Source organism: Dipodomys ordii, unplaced genomic scaffold, assembly GCF_000151885.1.
Source record: "Dipodomys ordii isolate 6190 unplaced genomic scaffold, Dord_2.0 Scaffold88, whole genome shotgun sequence".
Taxonomy (NCBI): domain Eukaryota; kingdom Metazoa; phylum Chordata; class Mammalia; order Rodentia; family Heteromyidae; genus Dipodomys; species Dipodomys ordii.
Window position 1 is genome coordinate 2,299,479 of NW_012267304.1, and position 23,669 is coordinate 2,323,147.

Here is a 23,669-nt window from a genome sequence, read left to right on the forward strand (position 1 = left end):
TTTTGTTGGACATGAGGCTTGAACTCAGGGCTTGGGTGCTATCCCTGAACTCTCTACCTCAAGGCTAGCATTCTACTACTTTGAGAAGTAGTGCCATTTATGGGTTTTTGTTGGTTGTTTTTTTTGATTGGTTAATTGGAGATGAGTCTCACAGGGTTGTTTTCTGCCCTGTGGCCTCAAACCACTATCCTCAGATCTCAGCTTCCTGAGTAGCTAGAATTACAGACCCAAGCCACTGGCATTTGATATTATACAATCTTTGAAGCATACATTTGGGACAATTACATTTTGATTTTCTTTTTTTCAGGTGGCTATTAGTTCTGACTCTGCAACCCCTTCTGATGTCTCTGAAACGCAATCTTTGACAAGTCAAAAAGAATGCAGTAAGACTGTGAACACTGAAGCCTTAATGACAGTATTTCACCCTCAGAATTTGGAGACACTTAATTCTAAAGTGGTAGGCAACCAATTTATTTCAGTCTATGGACGCAAATAATTATAATATACAAGACCTTTCTGTTGATTTGAAAAGGTTTTCCGACAAATACTAATGTATATATACCTTTTTCAATCCGTAACATACAAGGAATCTTAAGAAAGAAGATAAAAGGGAGATTCTGGGTTTTATTTCCATAGATCTCTAATAATAAATATAAACTCAAGTAGCATTGATTTGGGAACAATCAAGATTAATTCAAAGCTTTACCTCCTAACTGTGATGTGATTTTTTTTGACATTTTTGTGAGTTTAAGAATTAAAACAGCTGGGTGCCAGTGGCTCACACCTGTAATCCTAGCCACTCTGGAGGCTAAGATCTGAGGATCACAATTCCAAGCCAGCCTGGGCAGGAAAGTTCCCATGAGACTCTTATCTCTAATTAACCACTCAAAAACTGGAAGTGTTTCTGTGGCTCAAGTGGTAGAGCACTAGCCTTGAGCACTGAGAGGCTCAGGGATAGCACTCAGGCCCCGAGTTTAAGCCCTACAACCAAAATAGAAAGTTTTTAAAGAAATAAAGAGTTAAAATAGTTAATGGTATATTGCAGAGTGTCAGATGTTTTACATTAAAACAGAGGACATGCTAGGTTTTGTTACTGGAAATAGAATAAATATCTAGAGAAACTAAAATAGTAAATGAAAGATGTTAGGTTTGTATATGGCTAAATTTTTGTTTGGCTCCTAGGAGGAAATGGAGTTTGACTCCATTTCATGATGAATAGAGGTAAGTTATTTTGAAAAAGCCATTTCTCATTGTGTTTAATTGCCTTGATATTTCTATTACAGTTGAAAGAAAAGATGAAGGAACAGTTGTGGAACATCTTATTTTCTGAATGTGGACGTGGTATTAGCATGTTTCGAACCAGAAAGACTAGAGATCTGGTTGTAAGAGGGATTCCAGAAACCTTAAGAGGAGAGCTCTGGATGCTTTTTTCAGGTATCTAGTCAGTTATTTAATAGACAGTAAATATTTTCCTTCTAGGAGTTAGTACAGAAAGTTAAAGAATGACAAAGATGGCTAGGATGTGAGTTAAGACTAGTCAAAGAAGAAAAATAATGTTTACTTTACTGTAAATCCATCATCTAATGACTGAGATTAGCTTATTAGGCAAGATTTATCTAGAAGGAGGGAGAATTTATCTAGAAGGATGGGGAATCTATTTTCAAAGGTAAATTAAAGGAGCTGAGTGTGGTAGCATATGTCTGTAATTCCAACTACATATGTGATCAAAGATTGAAGCCAGACCAGGCAAAAAGTGAACCCTCTTCCCTCATCCATTCAACCAGTAAACTGGTGATGGTGGCTTGCCTGTGATTCCAGCTATGCAAGAGGTGTAAGTAGATGGTTCCTAGTTGGAGGCTGGCCCTATGAGAAAAATAAAGCAAAAAGGGCTGGGTCATGGTTCCAGTGATAGATTGCCTGCCTAACAGGCCCAAGGTCATGAGTTCAAACTCCAGTACTACTAAAAACTAAAGGAAAAAATATTCGTGAAAGTATTTTTGTTGTGTGTTTTTGTCAGTACTGTGGTGTGGACTCAGGGTGTTAGATCTGCTAGACAGGTCTAACAAGTCTAGATGAGGTCCTCCTTTTTACCGTGATCTTTGTATTTATGCTTCTTCATTGTAAGTATGACAGGTACACATCACTTCTCTGGTCTTTTTATTGATTGAAATGAGGTTTCTCAATCTTCCCCCAAGCTGGCCTGGAACCACAGTGATTGTGATCCCAGCCTCCCCAGTAGCAAGGATTACAGATGTGAGCCACCAGCCTAGCTAAAAATATTTTTCTGATTGATAATTTGAACTTGGCCCTTTAGATTCTAGTGTAATGCTTTTTTATTTTCCTTCATTTTCTTTGTGCTCAGAATCATTAAATTTCAAGGTAATATAATCTAATTCTTAATGTACATACAAATATGCCACTGTATGAAAATCTTAGCTTTATTCTTCCTTTGTATGTGAATGCATTCATCTTTGCAGGTGCTTGTAATGACATGGCTGCGAATCCTGGCTATTATTCTGAAGTAGTTGAACAGTCTCTCGGAACCTCCAACTTGGCTACTGAGGAAATTGAGCGTGATTTGCGTCGCTCCCTGCCTGAACACCCAGCATTTCAGAGTGATACTGGTATATCTGCTCTGAGGCGGGTACTCACTGCTTATGCATATAGGAATCCCCAAATAGGATACTGCCAGGTATGACTTTGCTGTTAGCCCAGCTCTGTGCATGATAGCATCACTACAAATCCAAACCTACTAATTTGGGGATTATGATTCTAAGGAAAGAAGTTGAGCTGAGATTGATAGTATTAATAATATAAGTAGGATGATGGTGGGAATACTTAGAATGAATGTTTTATTAATTTCTTTTTTCTTTTTCATTTAACAAATATTTATTTAAATTCCAGTCCTGTGAAAGATACTGTGCCACACATATTTACAGTTATACAAAGATAGATGAGAAAGATCTTGCTATTAAGATATATAGATTAGTAGGTATTAATATATAAACCAGTTCCATTGTGGAACCAAAAAACAGGTGAAAGAAAATGTTAGGATGATTAATGTAACATAATGTGAAGAACTATCTCTAATAATGAATTATATCTAAAAGAATCACACAAAAGGCTTCATGAACAGATAGCACTTGCAGATTGTGAAATTTAAATTTTGAATGCATAGATAGTAGAAAGATTGAACATCCTAGGTGAAAGAAGTAGTGCAGTCCAACACAGATAGACTTAAAGGAGGAATTTGAAGAGGACCATGTTCTGTTTAGGGTGTAGGGTGAATGGAGCTAAGTGTTTGGAAGAAAATGAGGTATATTATTGTAGGTCAGGAATTGGAATTTTTTTCTGTAGGAAGTAGAGGAACCATCGGGGACAAATCCTTTAGGAGTACACAGTATTAATGAGGCTAAATAGGTGATACAGACACAAACATGTAACTGATACACAAGAGAAGATTAGTTCTTTTTCTTGTGTGTGGTTGTGGGGCTTGAACTCAAGACCTGGTTGCTGTCTCTGAACTGTTTTGCTCAAGGCTAGTGCTCTACCACTTCGAGCTACAGTGCTACTTCCAGTTTTCTGGTGACTAATTGGAGATAAAAGTCTCACAAACTTTCCTGCCCAGGCAGGCTTTGAACAACAGTCTTCTGATCTCAGCCTCCTGAGTAGCTAGGATTACAGGCATAAGCTACCAGTGCACAGTTTACTAGATTATTTCTTGAAGGAATAGACCAAAGTGAGCCATTGTGTTGGTAGACAGTGTTCTTCCAGATTTTTCAGACTGAAGCATTAGGCTAAAAGTTGACTGTCATCTTCTAAACACATTTTCCAAGCTACTCTTTTACTTTAACATTACTGTGCTCAGAAGGGAAAAAGAGAATGGAAAAACAATTGTGGTACATTTTCCAGGCCATACCTGGAATAGGTTACATATCACTTTACCTGCATTGTGGCAAGGACTCCATCCATCACATGAGCACAACTATCCACAAGGAAATCTGAAATACAGTGGGCTTCTCTGGAAGGAAAAGCTGGATAATGGTGGATTGCAAGCACTTACCAGTATATATGGATTTCTACTAGGTTACGCACCTGTAGTAATTACATATCAATAATGGATAGTAGCTGTAACCATTGAAAACCTAACAGAATTTTTTCTGTCAAACTGTTTAAGTGAATAAAGCATCTAAACATCAAGTATTTTAGCATTTTTAGGATCTCTGAAAGGTAACAAAGATATATAATACATAATTTCTCAAACAACTTGCACTCTCAGAGCTATCTGTCTATCTATATGCAATCTATCTATATGCAATACCTTAGACATAGTTTTAAAATAGGCAGTACATGGCTTTGGCTTCTAGAAGATGAGAGCAAATTTAGAGACATGGAGAGCAGGAAGAAAGTTATTCTAGGTTAAAGTGACAATACCATTCAGGTGGAATAAGTGCCTTGAACATCAAACTTATGTTCTGATCAAGAAGTATATATTACTTTTAGTGCCACAAGATCACAAAGAACCTTTAAAGCCTCAGAATTTAATATGGCAAGCAGATTTTACTGTTCTTAATCAAAAATTCATTGAATCATACTAGATATATTATGGCTGGATGGCTGGCTAACTGACTTGGCCTTTCCCTCTCCCTCTTTTCTCCTCCTCTCCCTCCCTCTCCTCTCTTTCCTTCTCCCCTTCTCTCCCATTCTCCTCCTCTCTTTCTCTTTTCTCCCTCTCTTTTCTCCCCTTCTCTCCTTCTCTCCCCTTTTCTCCCTCTCCTCTGCACTCTCCTCCCTATTCTCTCCCTAATCTCTCCCTCCTCTATCTCCCCCCTACCTATGTAGAGATACATCAAATATCACAAACTTTACCATTTCATGCCTCATTGAGACAGGATTTCACAATGTAGCCCAGACTTACCTGGGACTATATAGCTCAGGACGAAATTGAACTTGGAATCCTCAGGCCTCTGGCTCTCCAGTGCTGACATTACAGCAGTGTTGAGTTTACAGGCATGCAACATCATGCCTGACCCTGTTACTGGTTTTTGGTATAATCATAAAGTTTTGTAACCATCACTACTGTCTACTTCCAGAACATTTTCTTCACCCTCAAAAAAAGAAGACATACAGTCATTAATATTTCGCCCTCTCCCCTACCCAATCACTGGTCTTTTTAACTGTGGCTATTTATTGACATCTTACTAAATGGAATGATAGAATATGTAGTCTTTTGTACCTGCCTTCTTTCTCTTGGCATATTGTTTTCAAGAAGATTTCTCCATGTGTTAGGAATGTGGCTTAGTGGTACAGTACTTGCCTACAATGCATGAAGCTCTGGGTTCAATTCCTTAATCCCATAGAAACAGAAAAGACTGGAAGTGGTGCTCTGGCTCAAAGGGTAGAGTATTCTTCAGAGAGACAGCGCAGGCCCTGAGTTCAAGCCCCGGGACTGGCAAAAAAAAATGATTGCATCCATGCTATGGAATATGTATCCATACTTTGTTCATTTTTACAACTGAATAATATTTCATTATATAGATATACCACATTTTGTTTTTCTATTGAACAGTTGATAGACTTTTGATTACTTTTGTCTGTTTTGATTGCAAAGAATAATGTATTTATGAATATTTGTGTATAGGCGTTTTGTATGGGCCTTGTTTTTCATTTTGGGTGTATATACTGCTCAACTTTCCCTACTTCATGTTCCTACTAGCAGTATAAAGTTTACATTTTTTTACATCTCTCTCTGTCTCTCCTCTGTCTGTCTTTGATTCTGTCTCTCTAGTCCTGGGGCTTGAATTTAGGACCTGGATGCTATCCCTAAGCTTTTTGTTCAGAGCTAGTTAGGGCTTTACCACTTGAGCCATAGGTCCACTTCTGGCATTTTTTAGTAGCTTATTGGAGATGAGTCTCATGGACTTTCATCTCTTTTTTACAGCCACCTCAATGAGAACAAAGTGGACCTTTAGTACCCTTGCTGAAATCAGTCAGCCATAGTATTTATTTCTATAATTTCCATTCTGTTCTATTGAACAGAGCCATACTGTCTTGATTACCACACAGATGCAGTAACCAAGTTCTATCCTTTTAAGTACATTTTCTTTTTGTAAGTACATTTTTCTTTTTTTAACTACATTTTCTTTTTTTGGCTTTTAGATCCCTTGTACTTTTTGATCCCTTGTATGAATTTTAGGATCAGCTTGCCAATTTCTTTTTTTAAAAATAGCCAGCTTAGATTTTGGTAGTTGTATTAAATCTGTTGGTCAGTTTGGAGAGTATTATAGATTTAAGTCTTGTGAATATACTATGTCTTTCTATTAATTCAGCTCTTTAAAATTTCTTTCTTCAAAGATACTTGATAGGGCTGGGAAGGTGGCTCAGTGGTAGAGTGCTTACCTCACATGCATGAGACCCTGGGTTCAATTCCTCAGCACCACATAGACAGAAAAATCTGGAAGTGGCGCTGTGGCTCAAGTGGTAGAGTGCTAGCCTTGAGCTGAAGAGCTGAGGGACAGTGCCCAGGCCCAGAGTTCAGGCCCCATGACGGGCAAAAAAAAAAAAAGTAAAAAAAAATTGGTAGTTTTCAGTGTTCCAAATCTCATAGTTCTTTAATTTTCTTTCTAAGTTTTTAATTTTTGGGATACTACAGCAAATGGGTTTTCTCATTTTCATTTTTTGATTATTTGCTGTCAGTATGTGGAAATACTATTCTTTTTTTTTTTTTTTTGTCATGGGGCTTGAACTCTGGGCCTGGGAGCTTTCCCTGCGTTCTTCAGCTCAAGGCGAGTGCTCTACTGCTTGAGCCATAGTGCCACTTCCGGTTTTCTAGTGGTTTATTGGAGATGAGAATCTCACAGATTTTTTCCTATCCAGGCCGACTTTGAACTGTGATCCTCAGATCTCAGCCTCCTGAGTAGCTAGGATTACAGCCATGAGCCACCAGCGCCTGGCTCTTACTATTCATTTTTTTATATTTTGGTCTTATGTCCCTTTAACTTTATGATGCTGATTTATTAGTTCTGATGAAGAAGATATTATGTGAATTCCTTAGGAATTTCTACATACCAAATTTGAGTAGTGATACTTCCATCCTAATTTGGACATATTTTTTTGCACCAAATTAATCTGGCTAGAATCTTCAATGCGTTGTTAAATTGAAGTGGTGATGTTGTTGTTGGGGATTTTTGTTTGTTTGTTAGACCAAGTCTTAATATATTTCTCAGACTGATCTTGAAGTCATGGATTCAAATGAACCTCTCACTCTAGCCTCCCAAATAGCTAAAGTCTTAGCTCAACAGAATTATTGAGAATGCATATCCCTGTCTTGGTATTTGTCTTTGAAGAAAGCAATCAATAGGACATAATGTTAGCTGTGAAGTTTTTTTTTTTAAGATTATCAGCTTGAGGAAGTTTTTTGTTTTTTTTTTTTACATTCCTAGTTTACAGAGTTTTGTATCATGGAAAAATACTAGATTTTATGAAATTGCTTCTGTGTTCATTAAGATGATCATGTGATTTTTTTTCGTTTTATTAAAATAGCATTTGTCATTGATTGATTTTCATATATTGAACCCCCTTGCATTCCCAGGGCAAATCTCACCTGGTCTTTGTGCATATATAATCTTTGTTCATATGCTACTAGATTTGAGTTTCTAATGTTTTGTTGAAGTTTTTTTTTTTTTTTTGGGTCCGGTCGTGGGGCCTGAACTCTTGGCCTGGGCGCTGTCCCTCAACTCTTCAGCTCAAGGCTAGCGCTCTACCACTTGAGCCATAGTGCCACTGCCGGCTTTTTTCTTTTTGTTTATGTGGTGCTGAGGAATCGAACCCAGGGCCTCATGCATGCAAGGCAAGCGCTCTACCACTGAGCCACCTTCCCAGCCCCATTGTTGAAGTTTTTATAGTTACATTCATAACATATATTAATATGTAGTTGTCTTGTGGTGTCTAATTCTGTTATCAAGATATCTTAGAATGAGTTGGATAGCATTTCCTACTCTTATTATCTGAAGAGTTTATGAAAGACTGGTGCTAATTCTTTAAATGTTTTGCAGAAAACAGTAAAGCCATCTGTTCAGAAAGTTTTCCTTGTGGGAAGTGTTTTCATTACTAATACAATCTCCTTATTGTAGATAAATTCTGATTTTTTTTCTTCTGGAGCTAGTATCAGTAGTTTGTAGGATTATTAATTTGATAGCATAATCATAATCCCATAAACTTCTTTCTATTTTTAATAGGATAATAGTATATTTTCTTTTTACATATTGAAATACTTTCAGTACTCTCTGTTTTTTTCAAAATCTTTGTGGTAAGCTTACCCAACTATATTCAAGGATTTATCTTTTTAAAAAATTTTATTGTTATTGTAAAGGTGATATACAGAGGATTTACAGTTACATTGTCAGGTAAAGAGTACATTTCTTTTTGGACAATGTCACCCCCTTCTCTCCCTCTTTCCCAGCTTTTCCTTCCCATGCCCATCCACAAGTTGTATAGTTCATTTTCAATATAGTATTCTTTTATCTTTTTAAAACCTATTCTCAGTGAGCTTAACTGTTGATAACTCTACTTTTTTCATTTTTTTTATCACTTTCTACTCTCAGAGCCTCAAGATGAGTCAGAGGTGAGAGCTTAGTACTTTTCTGTTCTTTCCTATAGCTATGAATACACAAAAGGCTATATGCATGTATATGGCCTCCTAAGTTCCCAGGAATATGTCAGAATTTACTTAATATCTTAGATTTTCATTTAGCCATTTGTTAGCCTGTTGTTTAGCCCAACTGTTCCCTCTATATCAGCCCACCCACACATGTCAGCAGCTGCCTCTGATTATTTTCAACAAACACTTGTTGGGGAATAGCTTTTTGTCCTAAATGAGCTCCAGATAGAAGCAGAAAGTATAGTGGCAATGGAAATAGGAAGAAAGAACAGATCTAAAAACATTTTATAAGGAGAACTCTGGGATATGATTTTTTTTTAAAGATGTAACAGATGCAGAGTTTCTATCATGCACAAAATTAGGATAACTAAAAAGTGAATCCTACTTGATAGGAGAAAGATTCTTAGTTTTAGATATAATGAAAGATGATTGACATCTAAGGGATATTCTTCAGTAGGGAGTTACAAATACAGATAGTTTCATCCAGTTTTAGTATTGCCTTCAAATTTATGTGTGTTTTTAGCTTTGTGATAATTAGTATGTTTTTACCAACTAAAATTAGCCATATTAGGTTTTAGATGGTATATTGCATATCCATGATATTATACTGCTTTGTTTTCTTGAATATAACTGTACAGAATAACTGATTAGAAAAGAATAGCCTGATTTCATATCATTTTGCTCTGAGTTTATTGTTCTTATGGTTCCATAATCATTGCTATTACTTGTTCTCTTACTGTTGAAAACTCCTATGCTTGAAAAGGGAATGAGATGGTTAGTGAGCAATATTTACTTTTTTGTATCTTTTCTATGAAATTTAGGCAATGAACATTTTGACGTCAGTGTTGCTTCTGTACGCAAAAGAAGAAGAAGCTTTTTGGCTTTTGGTTGCTGTATGTGAACGAATGTTGCCTGATTACTTTAATCGTCGAATCATTGGTAAAACAAACCACACACATATATTTCTACAGTCTTTGTTATCTGTTGCTTTAAGAGATTATAGGCTCATGCCTATAATCATAACTAACCAAGAGGCTGAGATCTGAGAATCGTAGTTTAGAGCCAGCCCTGGCAGAGAATTCTTTGAGGCTCTTTATTTCTAATTAACCATCAAAAAGCTGGAAGTGAAGGTATGGCCCAAGTGATAAACTACCGGTTACAAACAAAAAAGCCAAGCAAGATCACAAGGCCCAGAGTTCAAGACTCAGTACTGGCACAAAAATTAAAGTCTTATTTTACTCATAGTTCCAGAGCCTGAGAAGTCCAAAAGTATCCAGAATCTGCTTGGCATCTAGCCAAGGTCTTCTTGCTATATCATAATAGCATTGTAGAGGATATGACAAAGGGCAGACAAAAGAAGTATGCCACGGAGAGCTTACTTTTAATATGTCACTCCCTTGATGACTTATAATCTATTGTCTTTGTTGTGCCAATTCTGGGGCTTGAATTCTGAGCCTTGTACGCTTGGTCAGCTTTCTTGTTCACAACTCATATTCTACCACTTGTGCAACATCTCCAGTCTGGATTTTCTGCTGGTTAAAAATAGTATCTCAAGCCAGGTGCCAGTAGCTCACCTTTAACCCAGCTACTCAGGAGGTTGATATCTGAGGATGGTGCTTTAAAGCCAGCCCAGGTTCTATGTCTAATTAACCATGAAAGCCAGAAGTAGAGCTGTGGCTCAAGTGGTAAAGCACCAGACTTGAGAAAAAAAATTTAAAAACCCTCAGGGACAGTGCCCAGAATTCAAGCCCTGGAATAGCACACATACAAAAAATGGAGTCTTGTAGACCAGCCTCAGCTGGCTTTATGATTACAAGGGTAAGCAGCTAGCACCGGGGAATTAATCATGAGTACATTAATCCATTCTTTGGAGCAGATCCATTATAATCCAGTAACCTCTCGAAATTTCTACTTCTAAATACAATGAGTACATACATTTGGGAGTTAAGTTTCATACACATGAAATATGGGCTACCCATTCAAACCCAAATGACATTTTTTTGTTGTTGTTGTTGTTGAACTCTGGGCCTGGGCGCTCTCCCTCAGCTCTTCAACTCAAGGCTAGCGCTGTACTACTTTAGCCACAGCACCACTTCCCCACATGACATTTTTCTAAACATCTGATTTTTTATGTTTTTGAGACAAGGTCTAGCTATGTAGCCCAATCTGGTCTTGACATTTTTCTACCTTCACATCTTAAATGCTAGGATTACACTACAGGTCTGTGGCACAGTGCCTAGCTTATTGTCACTTGAATTACCAAATTCAGAATCAGTAAATTGAGAAATGCACAAACACTAAGCTCTTTAAGAGCTGGGGATGTAGCTTAGTGGTAGATCACTGGCTGAACATGTACATCTCCAGCATCACAAAGATGAAGCCAGTTCATTAATAATAGTACATTGTCTCTGCCTAATAAGGATTCAGATCTTCAAATTACTTTTTTTTTTTTACCGATCCTGAGGCTTGAACTCCGGGTCTGGGCATTGTCCCTGAACTTCTTTGGAGGTAGAACCACTTCAGCCACAACACCACTTCCAGCTTTTTCAGAGTAGTTTACTGGAGATAGTGTCACAGACTTTCCTACCTGAGGTGGCTTTAAACCATTATTCTCAGATCTTAGCCTCTTGAGTATCTAGGATTACAGGTGTGAGCCACTGACACCCAGCTTCAAATGACTTTAAATGGTATTTCTCAAGTGTTTTGGGGTTCATGACACATGTATAAAGTGCAGAAAAGGTACAGAAGGGATTCAATATATAAGGAAAAAAGACATATCAGCAAGCTAATGTAAAGCAAGAGAGATGGGGAACAAATACTTTAGAAGAAGTTCGTTTTTAAACTTGTCTTGGTATTCTTCAGGTGCCTTGGTGGATCAGGCAGTGTTTGAAGAACTTATCAGGGATCACCTTCCTCAGCTAACAGAGCACATGACCGACATGACATTTTTTTCCTCCGTTTCTCTGTCCTGGTTCCTCACACTTTTCATTAGTGTGCTGCCTATTGAAAGTGCGGTAAATGTCGTCGACTGTTTCTTCTATGATGGAATAAAGGCCATTTTACAACTGGGATTGGCAATACTTGACTATAACTTAGACAAACTTCTGACGTGTAAAGATGATGCTGAGGCTGTGACAGTTTTAAACAGGTAGTGTAAGAATTATAACTTTTAAATCTGAAGGAGATAGATCTAAGACATTATGTTCTTCATTCCCCTTAAATTTACTGATGAGGAAATTGAGAGGCAAAAACTTCAAAAATATTGCCTGGAGTCACAGAGATAGTTGAATGATAAAGCCAGACCTATAATCCTGTCTTTTGTCTTCAAAAAGCATGTAACAAAAAGTAAATCACTTTGAAATGAGCAGTTAGGCTATGTAAGCATTTATGCTAATTCAGTATGCTCTGATTTTTCTTTCTTTTTCAGTACTGGGGTTTAAACTCAAGGCCCTTACACTTGCTATACAAGTGGTTTACCTCTCAGCCATACATGCTTCCAACCCTTTATTATGTTGTTTGTTTTTAGCAGAACTGGGGCTTGAGCTTAATGCCTCATATTTGCTCTGCTAGAGTAATAATACTTAAGCCACACCTCCATTCTGCTTTCTGTTGTTTATTTTGGCAATGAAGTATCTCAAGTTTTTCTGCCCAGGTTGGCCTTTAATTGTGATCCTCCAGACCATCTCTGTTCCATGAGTAGCTTGGATTACAGCTTTGAGCCACTAATGGCCAACTTATATAGGTTATTTTTGAGATAGGGTCTCACTTCTTTCCCAAACATATGCTTTTCCCCAATGTGCCAAAGTATTTCTATTTATGCTCCCCATGAAGTCAGGTTAATAGACACAGGTCACCATGTCTAGCTATTAGTCAAGAAGGTATATTGTGAACTTTTTTTGCCCAGACTAGCTTTGAACTATTATCTCCCTAGCTTAGCCTCCCAAGTAGTTAGGATTACAAGCATGAACAACCAACACTATGCTCCACTCTTTATTTCAGAGTTCTAGTTTAAGCTATACAGTGTTTCTATGTAGAAGTAATTTGAGGAGGAAAGAGCTAGTTGATAATGTTAAATATCTAGTGGGAGAAACGATAATGGTTTTCCAGTAGTTTCAGTCGTGGGGATTAAACTATTTTCCTAGTGGCTTTTGTTTGCATGCTGCTTTGTATGGGAGTATATGTGGGGTTTTTTTAGTGTTCATGTATATATGCACACATTTGTAAATGTTAAATCAATGAATATTTGAATTGACAACTGTTGTAACGCTCCATTCCATGGAGAATATTATACATGTACCTCTGGCATTCCAAACACATGAAAGAACTCAGTGTTACTCACTTTTCTTTTTTCCTTTGCATGCCTATATATACTTTATATTCCATACTTGTTGGACTAGATAGTATTGGCTGAGGACACGTTTAACCTATTTTCTTCTTTTCATGCTCTCCTGGCCCAGCCCAACATGATTTTGTCCCCATTCTATTCTCCTATCCATGGCCTCCTAATTCCCAACCATCTTCTTCATAAGAACTTTCCTTGTCATCTGCATTGAACTTAACCTCTGGATTATTAGGTATAAATTAGCTTTCATGATCTATACTCTAGCTATTTTAGTTGTACTGATTCCTACACTGCTATCACCTTTGGCTAGGTTCTTCGACAGTGTCATTAACAAGGATAGCCCATTGCCTTCAAGTGTTCAGCAGGGTTCAAATGTGAATGAGGGAAAAAACAGTGATACTACAGTGGATATTACAGATTTGATCAAAGAGTCTAATGAGGTAAGTTTTTTCATACCATAAATATCATTGCATAGCATATTAAAAATCTTAGGTCATTATCACTCTATGGTATATCAAGATTAAGGTGATAATACAAGATGCAATTTAATATTTGTTTATTGTTTATTGTGATGAATTTGTACAATAGATGCTATGGGTTATTCTGAGCTTAGGATCCAGCCTTCTCTTGTTCTGTGAACACTTTTATTTACTTTCTAAAGTGTGTTACTTCATTTTATATTAGGAAAACCGTAGGGCTATCTAGTGACATTTGAATTCATATCTTACTAAGCCTCTTTGGCTAGGGTATATACTAGTTTCTGGTTTCTGTTGCCATTCCTGTTCAAGATTTTCATTAGACAGAATGAAGTTTGTCAGTTTTCTGCATTTTTAATAAGTTGTTTTAATGCCTTTCCTAAATTTGGAATCCAAATAAAAATATGAACAATAAAAAATTTCAAATCCAATTTAACTTTAAAATGAGTTTTATAAAAACAATTTTGTGAGTTGGTCCTGGGCTAGATAGAACCTTCTTTGCACCCAGTTGTTTTCATTAAATGAAAGTAAATCTTACTTTCACAAATCATGACCACTTTTAAATGTATTACTCTATATAAAAAGGTGAAAAAAATTATTCTTTTCTTAGAGATTTAAAAATCTTACCAATGTTCTTGTACTTAGTCTAGACACATAGGAAATGTATTTTCTCTAGTGAATATGTATATCGGTTGAAACGTGGGTGGTGAAAATATGCAAAATCACTGAACAAGTCAGAAATAGAACCAATGCCCTGAGAATTGAGTGAAGAAATTCAGTTGTAGAAGCAGCAGATATTTGTGATGAATGAGTATCCATTCAAATAATTTCCTGCAGAAATATGGTAACCTTCGCTATGAAGATATACATAGCATGCGCTGTCGAAATCGGTTGTATGTGATACAGACACTAGAAGAAACGACCAAGCAGAACGTGGTGAGCATAAACCTATTGGGAGAAAACAGTTAATGCAACATACCTTTTCTTTAACTTCCTTTCTTATAGATGAACCTAAAGCAAATCTTGTAGTGAGGCAAGCCAAACTCAGAGAGGCAAACAGCACATGTTTTCTCTCATAAGTAGAAGCTAGATCTAAAATAAACTGGACTTATACAAGACTCTAGGTATTCAAACACAGACTTAAATAGAATACTCTTAGATGAGGAACCCAAAAGCATAATGAGTATCATTTTAGATGTTTCAATAAAGTAGTATTTTAACTATTGAAACAAAAGCCACAAAATGGAAATGGTTTGGTGGTGGTATTTGTTTTTGCTTTTTTTTGAGGGGGGCAAAGGGTGACACAGAAATGGAGGGAAGAAAAATCAACAAAAGCAGCCATGGTGTTCAGTATACACTATGTGGAAAGTGAACTATGCATCTGGTGGGCAAGGACAGAAGGGGGAGACTAGGGGAAAGTGAAAGAAAGAGTGAAATTGTCCCAAAAGAATAACTTTACAACTTTGGTTGGGGGGGGGATAGAAAAGTATGGGAAGGGGAAACAAAGGAGGAGGCAACAATGCTTGATAAGAAATGTACTCATTACCTGGCTCATGTAATTGTAACCCCTCTGTACAGTATTTTCATAATTAAAAAAATTTGTACTCATTTGGGCTGGGAAGGTGGCTCAGTGGTAGAGTGCTTGCCTTTCATGCATGAGGCTCTGGGTTCGATTCCATAGCACCACATAAGCAGAAAAGGCCGGAAGTGGTTCTGTGACTCAAGTGGTAGAGCGCTAGCCTTGAGCTGAATTGCTGAGGGACAGCGCTCAGGCCCAGAGCTCACACCCCATGGCCGACAAAAAGAAAAAAAAAGAATTGTACTCATTACCTGATTTACAGAATGGTAACTCCTTTGTACAACATCTTAATAACAGTAAAATTATATTTTAGAAGAAAAATAAACATTCCAAGCCAAGCACTGATGGTTGACATCTGTAAGTCCAGGTACTCAGGAGGCTGAGATTTGACGATCTCAGAAACAAACCTAAGCAGAAAAAGTGTGAGATCAGCAAAAAGCTGAGCTGGACCCATGGCTCAAGTGGTAAAGTGCCAGCCATGAGCAAGAAAGCTAAGCAAGCATTCAAGGCCCCCAGTTCAAGCCTTGGCACAAAAACAGACATACAAAAAAAACAACTATTATTCCATGTGAATAAAATGAAAGAGGCTAAACTTTTGAACTAGATTCTTAGCAAAGTTTTCCTTATTGTAAATATTTTAGAGGAAATATGTTGTTTTATTCAGGCTGAGTTACTTTGTTTACTCCACCAGTAAAGGTGGAATAAAGGTCAAGGTGTTACTTGACCTTTGACACTACTGCAACACAGTACTGAAATGCTGTGATGTTGGTGTATAACTGTCACACAGTTATAACATGCTGCTTCAGTAAGTACAATTGATCTTGCAATAGTTGTGCTAATAAGCATTACTTTCCTTGGATACATAAGTAAAGCAAAAGGGCATAGTGCTCACTTTCTAAATATTTGGATGGCTCTGCAAGAAGCCATCTTGGTTTCTTTTGGTTAGTTGAATGAATAGATTACTAGTCAAAGGGGAATACTTTTACTCTGCTGTTTATATTGTTCTAAAAGGCTTGATCTTTGTTGATGGTTTGTTGTTTTGTAAACCAGCCTGCTTAAAGCCCAGGTCTTCACAGATACAATCTAGAAAGATAAACATTTCTGAAGACCTCAAGTTTAGATTTCATTTAAATAATTCATGATGTTTTCTGTGGCATAGTTAACCTAGAGCCCATTTATTTTTAGGTTTTGTGTTTAAGATTATGTGCATTTGTTTTAAATGATTCAAGCATTACAAGGTTCTCCTGCCTGGGAGTAACCAACTCAAAATGATTTATTATATAACCTTCTAAATCTTTTTCCTATATATTTGTTCACATGCAAGTGTAGGTAGGGAGGGAAGAGACGTAGCTTTTTAAATGAAATTATACATCATACCACTCACTTTGTTCTGCAGCTTTTGTCATTCAAAAATACATCATGGAGCCATCTGTAATTCTAGCTACTCAGGAGGTTGTAATCTTAAGATCATGATTGGAAACCAGTCTGGGAAGGAAAAACCCTGTGAGACTCTTATCTCCAATTAAGCACCAAAAAAGCTGGATGTGAAGAAAATGGTAGAGTGCTAGCCTTGAGCAAAAAAGCTAAAGGACAGCACCATGGCTCTGAGTTCAAGCCCAAGGACTAGCACACAAAAATATATATCATGATTCTTACTTGTCAGTTCATACAGATGTAAATCAGTCTTCTTAAGGTACTAAACATTATACCATGCTATAGATAGGCTATGGACTTAACTATTCCTTTTCATACACTTTTAATGTCACCATTTTTCTTAAATATAACATGATGTGGGTTTGAGACTTAGCTCACTTGGTAGAATGTTAGCCAGCAAGTCCCAGTCTCAGACCTAAAAAAATAAAGACGACACAATATAAACATACTTCTACCTATATTTTAAACTGTATTTTTATGTTTCAAAGTAGAAACTAGGCAAAAGTGTATGTCTATCTAAAATTTCACAGATCATGGTAAATTACCCTCTAAAATTTGTCCCAAATTACAATCCCAGTCACAATGTATAAGAATGTCCTTTTGCCAGGCCAGTGGTTCATACCTATAATTCTTACTACTCAGAATCGTGTAGGTTGGCTGCCTTTAAGTAGGAGATCCTTGATTATATTTTAGTTCTTTTTTTACATTTTAATTTTCAGTTAATGTATGTTTGCCATGTAGGGGTGTTTCATTGTGGTGTCCCCATACATTACATGTACACAGAACCTTTTGAAAAAATTCACCACCTTCACAGTATTCCCATTCTTTTGTCCCCCCTTTTGAAATATCGGGTGGACTTTATTATGCTATATTCACATATATATATATATACTTCTGTGTATGTAACTTCTTGGATTTTCTTCATCCCTCAAATGTTTTCATTTCTGTCCAAATTTACTTGCTATGAGTTAATTTTGATCATTTATCTTTTCCAAGAAATTTACCTGTTTTATCTAGATTTTCAGTTAGATTAGTCTAAAGCTTGTGGAATTCATTCAACAGATACTTTACACTGTCTTCTTTGTTGTACGCATTTTGATGAGTTTCATATCCACACTTTTATTGTCCTTTTTTTCTCAATGATTTTCATTTGTGATTTTTTTTTTTTAGTATCAATCCTAGGGCTGGAACTAGCATGCCCCTAAGCTTCTTTTTGCCCAATGATAGTGCTCTACCACTTGAGCCACAGTTTGACTTCCAGCTTTTTTTTGGGGGGGTGGTATTTTTTTGGAGTTAAGAATTTCCTAGACTTTATTACCTAGGCTGTTTTGAACCATGATCCTCAGATCTCAGCCTCTGGAGTAGCTAAGATTACAGGTGTGAACCACTGGCACCTGACTCATTTGTGCACATTTCTTTTAATCACACTTGCTAGTATGATCACACATTTGTCTTATCCATTATTTCAATGAGCCACTTCTCATTTTGTTCATTGAATCTTCTGGGGAAGGGTTAATATTCACTTTTATTAATTATAGCAATTATCTTTACCTTTGCTTTTTCATGTATATGCCAGTAGTGGGCTTGAGCACAAAGCCTTTAGCTTTTTCACTCAAGGCTGGTGTTCTTCCACTTGAGCCAACAGCTCCACTTCTGTCTTTTTGGTAGTTATTGGAAAGTCTCATGGACTTTCCTGCCCAGGGTGACTTCAAACTGTGATCCTCAGATCTCAGCCTACTGAATAGCTAGGGTTACAGGTATGAGCCACTGGTGCCCAGCCTACAATTGGTTTTCAATTATTCAAATACTATGGTGTTTGTACAATTAATGTTGCTGCTTCTTGGGGCAGGATAAAATTACAGATTTTCTAAGCTTATTTCTTGGATTATATTTTTGACATAGAGAGAAATGCACATCTCCTGATGCCTTTGAAGTATTTGATGACAGCCTTGCTTGATGACTAGATAAATTGCTTATGTGACAAGAGGAATATAAGGAATGATACTTAGAATACTGCTGCTGAAATTTATAGACATTTAGTTGCTGTCATTTGGCAGCAATTACTGGATCTGAATAAATAACTATCAAAATACTTTATCAGAGTAAAATTGAACTGTAGTCCATATACAAAGGGTAAAGTAGGTGCATTTGACTTTGTTACTTCTCTAGAAAATTGAAAGGAAAATGTTTTCTCCTGACAAAAGGAGACTCTTAAGCAGATCTGAAGCATTAATAAAGTGTTAAATTTTAAATTGCTTTTTTCTTTTTAAAGATGCGTGTTGTATCACAAGATGTTAAACTAAGCCTTCAGGAACTGGATGAACTTTATGCTATCTTTAAGGTATTCTTGTTGTTCTTGTGAATAATAAAACTCTTAGCAACATTTGATCATAACTCACTGTAGATACTTTTGTCTTTTTTTAGCAGAAATGTTTTAAGAAGAAAATGTTCTGTAATCACTTTTTCTGCTTTAATGACTTGCCTTTTTATTTGTTTTTAATAGAAAGAGCTGTTTTTATCTTATTATTGGTGTGTGGGTTATTCAGAATTGAAACACCACGACCCCAGCCTGCCATATTTGGAACAGTATCAGATCGACTGCCAGCAGTTCAGGGTGTTGTATCACTTGTTGAGTCCCTGGGCATGTTCCGCAAACAGAGACTCACTAGCTCTATGGACATTCAGATTGTTGGATGAAAATTCTGATTGCCTTATAAACTTCAAAGAATTCGCCTCTGCAATTGGTAGGCAGATGTCCACTAAGTTTTTTAAGCAAAAATTAAGTTCACCTTAGAAATACTTAGTACTCTGTTAATTATTGCCATCTAGTCTGATGATACCACCCTGGTTATACTGTCTCCAGAATGACTGGACCTTTTTATGTGTTTGTTGCTAAAACTAAGTATATTGATCGCATTTTACCCCAACCTTCTGAGAAGGACACACTCTTAGATTTGGATGTTTTCATTGTTAACATGAAGGAAAATAATGTCTTGATATTTTTTTTCCAAACTCAACTGCATGGATGCAACAGAAAGATTATCCCCTTCAATAAGAAAACAGTGATATAGCTTAGCAGAGTCAGAGAATCACCCAGCAAACATGTTCCTGCACTCAGTATATTGTGCATGAAAATAGTATTGCTTTGCTTCTTCAGACTCCCTAGCTATACTTGCTTTTCACAGATTGTCCCTTGAAGAACAGATCTTGCTTTACTCAAGACACATAGGCCTTATCCAAAAGACAAAACAAATCTGAGGTTGGGGAAAAGGAGATAGGAGAGGAAAGCATTTTCTACTGAGAGAATATTTTACTTATATGTCTGAAATATTTTGGCTACCTGAATGATTGTTTTAACTTAATTTAGCTTAAATAAAAGAATATTTCTAATTCCTATTTCCTGCTAGTGTCTATATCTTAATTAGTCTCTTTAGCTGGAATTGATTTGCTGTTCATTGGATAAATGATCATTTCCAATTGTATTTCATTGAACAGATATAATGTACAATGGAAGTTTTACTGAGAAGCTTAAGCTGCTTTTTAAGCTACATGTTCCCCCAGGTAAGAATTTGACAATCTTTAATGATTTAAAGCAGTAGTTCATTTCATTGTAATCAGCATAATTTAAATATTGTGCCTTTTCAACAAATTTGAAATGTGATATGACTACTGTTGTCTTGTGGTCTGAAATCATATTACTACATTTTGTTCATGTATATAGATGATGAAATCTATGGAAGAGATTCTTTATAACAGATGGTCTACAAATAACTTTTGGTTTAATTAGTTTAATGATAAGTAGTTTCTGTAGAAAAATTAAATCTTTTGTTTTTGAGATAAGGTTCAGACTAGCCTTGAATTTCAATCTTCTACCCTTAAGTCTCCAGAGTGCTGGGATTACAGGCACATATCTGATCTCTATCATTTGAATATTGATATAATGTTGAATTTTTGTTGTTCTCATTACTAGAATTAGAGATTAACTTTAAACAAGCTACAAACTACCAGACTTACAAAATACTACAAAATTTTCAGAAAAATGGGACCAGACAGCAGGGATATTAAATACTTGGAAAGGAAGAAATAAAAGCTATCATTTATTGAACATTTGCTATGTGGAAGCTTTCACTTCATATGTATTCTTTCATTTAAGCCTTAGACTATCCCTGGAAGGTGATAATATCCTGAGAGTTTTGACAATAAGGAAATGGAGGGTTGGAAAGATTAGATTATTTGACAGAGATTACATAGTTGAGATTCAAACTGAGGATTGTCTATGATGCCAAAGTTCAACTTTCTTTCTATTCTACCCTATTTCCTCAAAGTTCCAGTTTATATAAGTTTTTACTATTATTGACTGGAAGACCACATCTTTTCTAGACATCTCTACTCAGAGAAAACACTCTTATTTTTGAAACTGAAGGAACATTTTTTAAAGTACATAGTGTAATTCACAGATGCAAAACATTGCTTCATATTTTGTCTGAAGCCACAATTGGAATCCCTTTTAAAGTCTTCTCAGGTTAGCCGGGAAACATTCGTTAACAGACCAACAAAGTAAAAGTAATCTTAACAATTCACACCCTCAAATGGCAAAATCAAAAGACAAATCATTTTAGTTTATAAAAAGGTTTGCAGTCAAGCTAGGTTTACAGTGGAAAGCTTATATTTCCATCTACACAACAGTCAGGGTGATCAAAAGCGGGGCACACATTACTACTCAGTAATGTTCAGGTGGGAATTAAGGCAGAAAAATAGCCAGGGCCATATGTTCAGAGATTTCCAAATTACCATTTTTGTTGTTATTGTTGTTGTTTTACTTTTTTAATCTTCAAATGGTTATATAGGAGGTTAAAATTTAACATGTCTACTTATGTGTCCAGTGCATCTTGATCAGAGTCACTCCTTCCATCGTTTTCCCTCATCCTTCCTACCTCCTCCCACAATTCATTATCAAGTTTCCCATTATTTCAACTGGTAATGTCTTGCTGGATATTATTAAGAAGCAAGCAAAAGAAATAATAGAGCACCAAGTGATCAGATACTTACTGAATTTACTGTATAATACTTTTGATTTTTTTTTTACACAATCCCTTGCTTAAATTCCTGCTCCCACATTTACCTAACCGTTTGGGTTACATGTTTTCAGCTTATACTGAAATAACTAAGGATTCTTCAAAGGGAGATGATCTTACAACAGAAGAAATGCTTTATTTCAGCAAGCTCCATGGTAAATATTTCTTTAAAAGTTTACATAGTTTTGTTGTTTGGAGATGGGATTTTACCACTCAGGCTGGGTTGTCATGACCCTAAGTAAATGATATGTATGTGTGTTATATACTTCATTTATACAGGGGCATGAGTTCTGATTAATGTTACTGTATGTTAAAGTGAATATCAGCTTTAGATACCTTACAAAAAAACTTGTTTAATCAATCCATTTTCAGAGAAAGGTACTGAGGTCCAGGGGAAGTGGTTTCACAATGGGGTATGGTCTTGCAGTATGGCTATGTGATTTTTTTTCCTTCCTGATCATCTTTGAAATAAGTCACAAAGAAGAAAATACAAAAATAAAAGGAAGAAAATACCACCCATAAATAAATACTTAATCTTTGATATACTTCTTCCTAGGATTTTAAAAAATAATAATATTTTTCTAGTGTCCTTTCTACTGTGAAGAGTTTTTAATACTTTGTTGTCTCATGGCAGGTGAGGTCAGCTAAAATTGGCCTGCTGAATCAAAAAATAGCATGTTCTTATCTTTGTGTGACATGGTATTTTGCTTTTAAAATATATTTGTCAAATACTTTCAGATAATCAATTGCCTTCTTTTCTCTTTAGTTTCCAGGCCTGCAAATAAGAAGAAATCAGAATTAAGAAAACCCAGCTCTATAAAAGGTACTATGACCTAATAAAACTATTTAGTTTATTAAATTATTGGGGTTTTTTGATACATGGTCTCACTGTAATAAACTCAAGATCTACCTGCCTCCGCCTTCTGAGTACAAAGATTCTAGGAATTTGCTATCATGCTCAGTTAAAATTTATTGATTTTACAAGTAAGCATATCTATAAAGAGGAAAACATTAAGATTAAAAACTTTAAAAACTATTTGTCCTGAGAACTTGCTTGGTTCCTTTGAGTTTAAATTTTTATTCTTTCTTATGTTACTTAAGTCTTAGAAATTAAAAAATATGTATTTTGATAATTTTAGACATGTTTATTTTTTTGCTAGTCCTGGGGCTTGAACTCTTGGCCTTGAAATAGGATGGCCTCATTCCCAGAATTCAAATTTAGCTAGCAAGTCTACAGTTCTCTGTACCCCCAGACTAGCCCGAATTTGGCTTCTAGGACCCCCTCAAGGAAAGTTTCCTTTTTTTCTCTCTCTTCTTTTCTTTTGGTCAGTCAGGGGGCTTGAACTTGAGGCCTGGGTACTGTCCTGAGCTCATTTGCTCAGAGCTCATTTACTCAAAGCTAATGCTATACCACTTTGGTCCACATCTCCATTTCCAGTTTTCTGGGAGTTAATTGGAAATAAGAGTCACACAGACTTATCCTACCTGGGCTGGCTTTGAACCATGAAACTCAGATCTCAACCTCCTAAGTATCTGACATTATAGGCGTGAGCCACCAGTGCCTGACAATCAGGGGATCTCAAATGATTATTTAAAATAACATTACAGTCATCTGGACTAAACTATATTTTATTAGTATAAATTAATTGTACAAAAACATTGCAGCCAGGCGCCAATGGCTCATGCCTGTAATCCTAGCTACTTCAGCGGCTGAGATCTGAGGATCCCAGTGCAAAGCTAGCCCAGGCAGGAAAGTCCAAGAGATTCTTATCTCCAGTTAACCACCAGAAAACCAGAAGTGGTGCTGTGGCTCAAGTGGTAGTGTGCTCGCCTTGAGCTGTAGAGCTCAGGGACAGAGTTCAGGCCCCATGACTGAAAAAAATTGTACAAATTGTGCTATTTTCATACATGCAAATAATGTGCTTTAATCATGTTTACTCCTCAATGGATAGTGAATTTTGTATATATTTTTTTTGGGGGGATCCGGTCGTGGGGCCTGAACTCTGAGCCTGGGCGCTGTCCCTCAGCTCTTCAGCTCAAGGCTAGCGCTCTACCACTTGAGCCACAGCGCCACTTCCAGCTTTTTTCTTTTTGCTTATGTGGT

At 36.4% G+C, this 23,669-nt stretch overlaps 1 protein-coding gene across 1 annotated transcript in view; it reads left to right on the plus strand.

Moving 5' to 3' along the window:
• Positions 1-23,669, plus strand: part of Tbc1d8b (TBC1 domain family, member 8B (with GRAM domain)) — a 50,853-nt gene that overhangs the window by 24,726 nt on the left and 2,458 nt on the right. The window contains exons 8-19 of the mRNA XM_013025837.1: positions 308-457; positions 1,284-1,434; positions 2,478-2,692; positions 9,481-9,598; positions 11,522-11,807; positions 13,312-13,441; positions 14,315-14,413; positions 18,763-18,831; positions 18,994-19,234; positions 19,986-20,051; positions 21,640-21,720; positions 22,332-22,388. Of these exons, the coding sequence (XP_012881291.1) occupies positions 308-457; positions 1,284-1,434; positions 2,478-2,692; positions 9,481-9,598; positions 11,522-11,807; positions 13,312-13,441; positions 14,315-14,413; positions 18,763-18,831; positions 18,994-19,234; positions 19,986-20,051; positions 21,640-21,720; positions 22,332-22,388 (1,663 nt within the window). The remainder of the gene's footprint in view (positions 1-307; positions 458-1,283; positions 1,435-2,477; positions 2,693-9,480; positions 9,599-11,521; positions 11,808-13,311; positions 13,442-14,314; positions 14,414-18,762; positions 18,832-18,993; positions 19,235-19,985; positions 20,052-21,639; positions 21,721-22,331; positions 22,389-23,669) is intronic.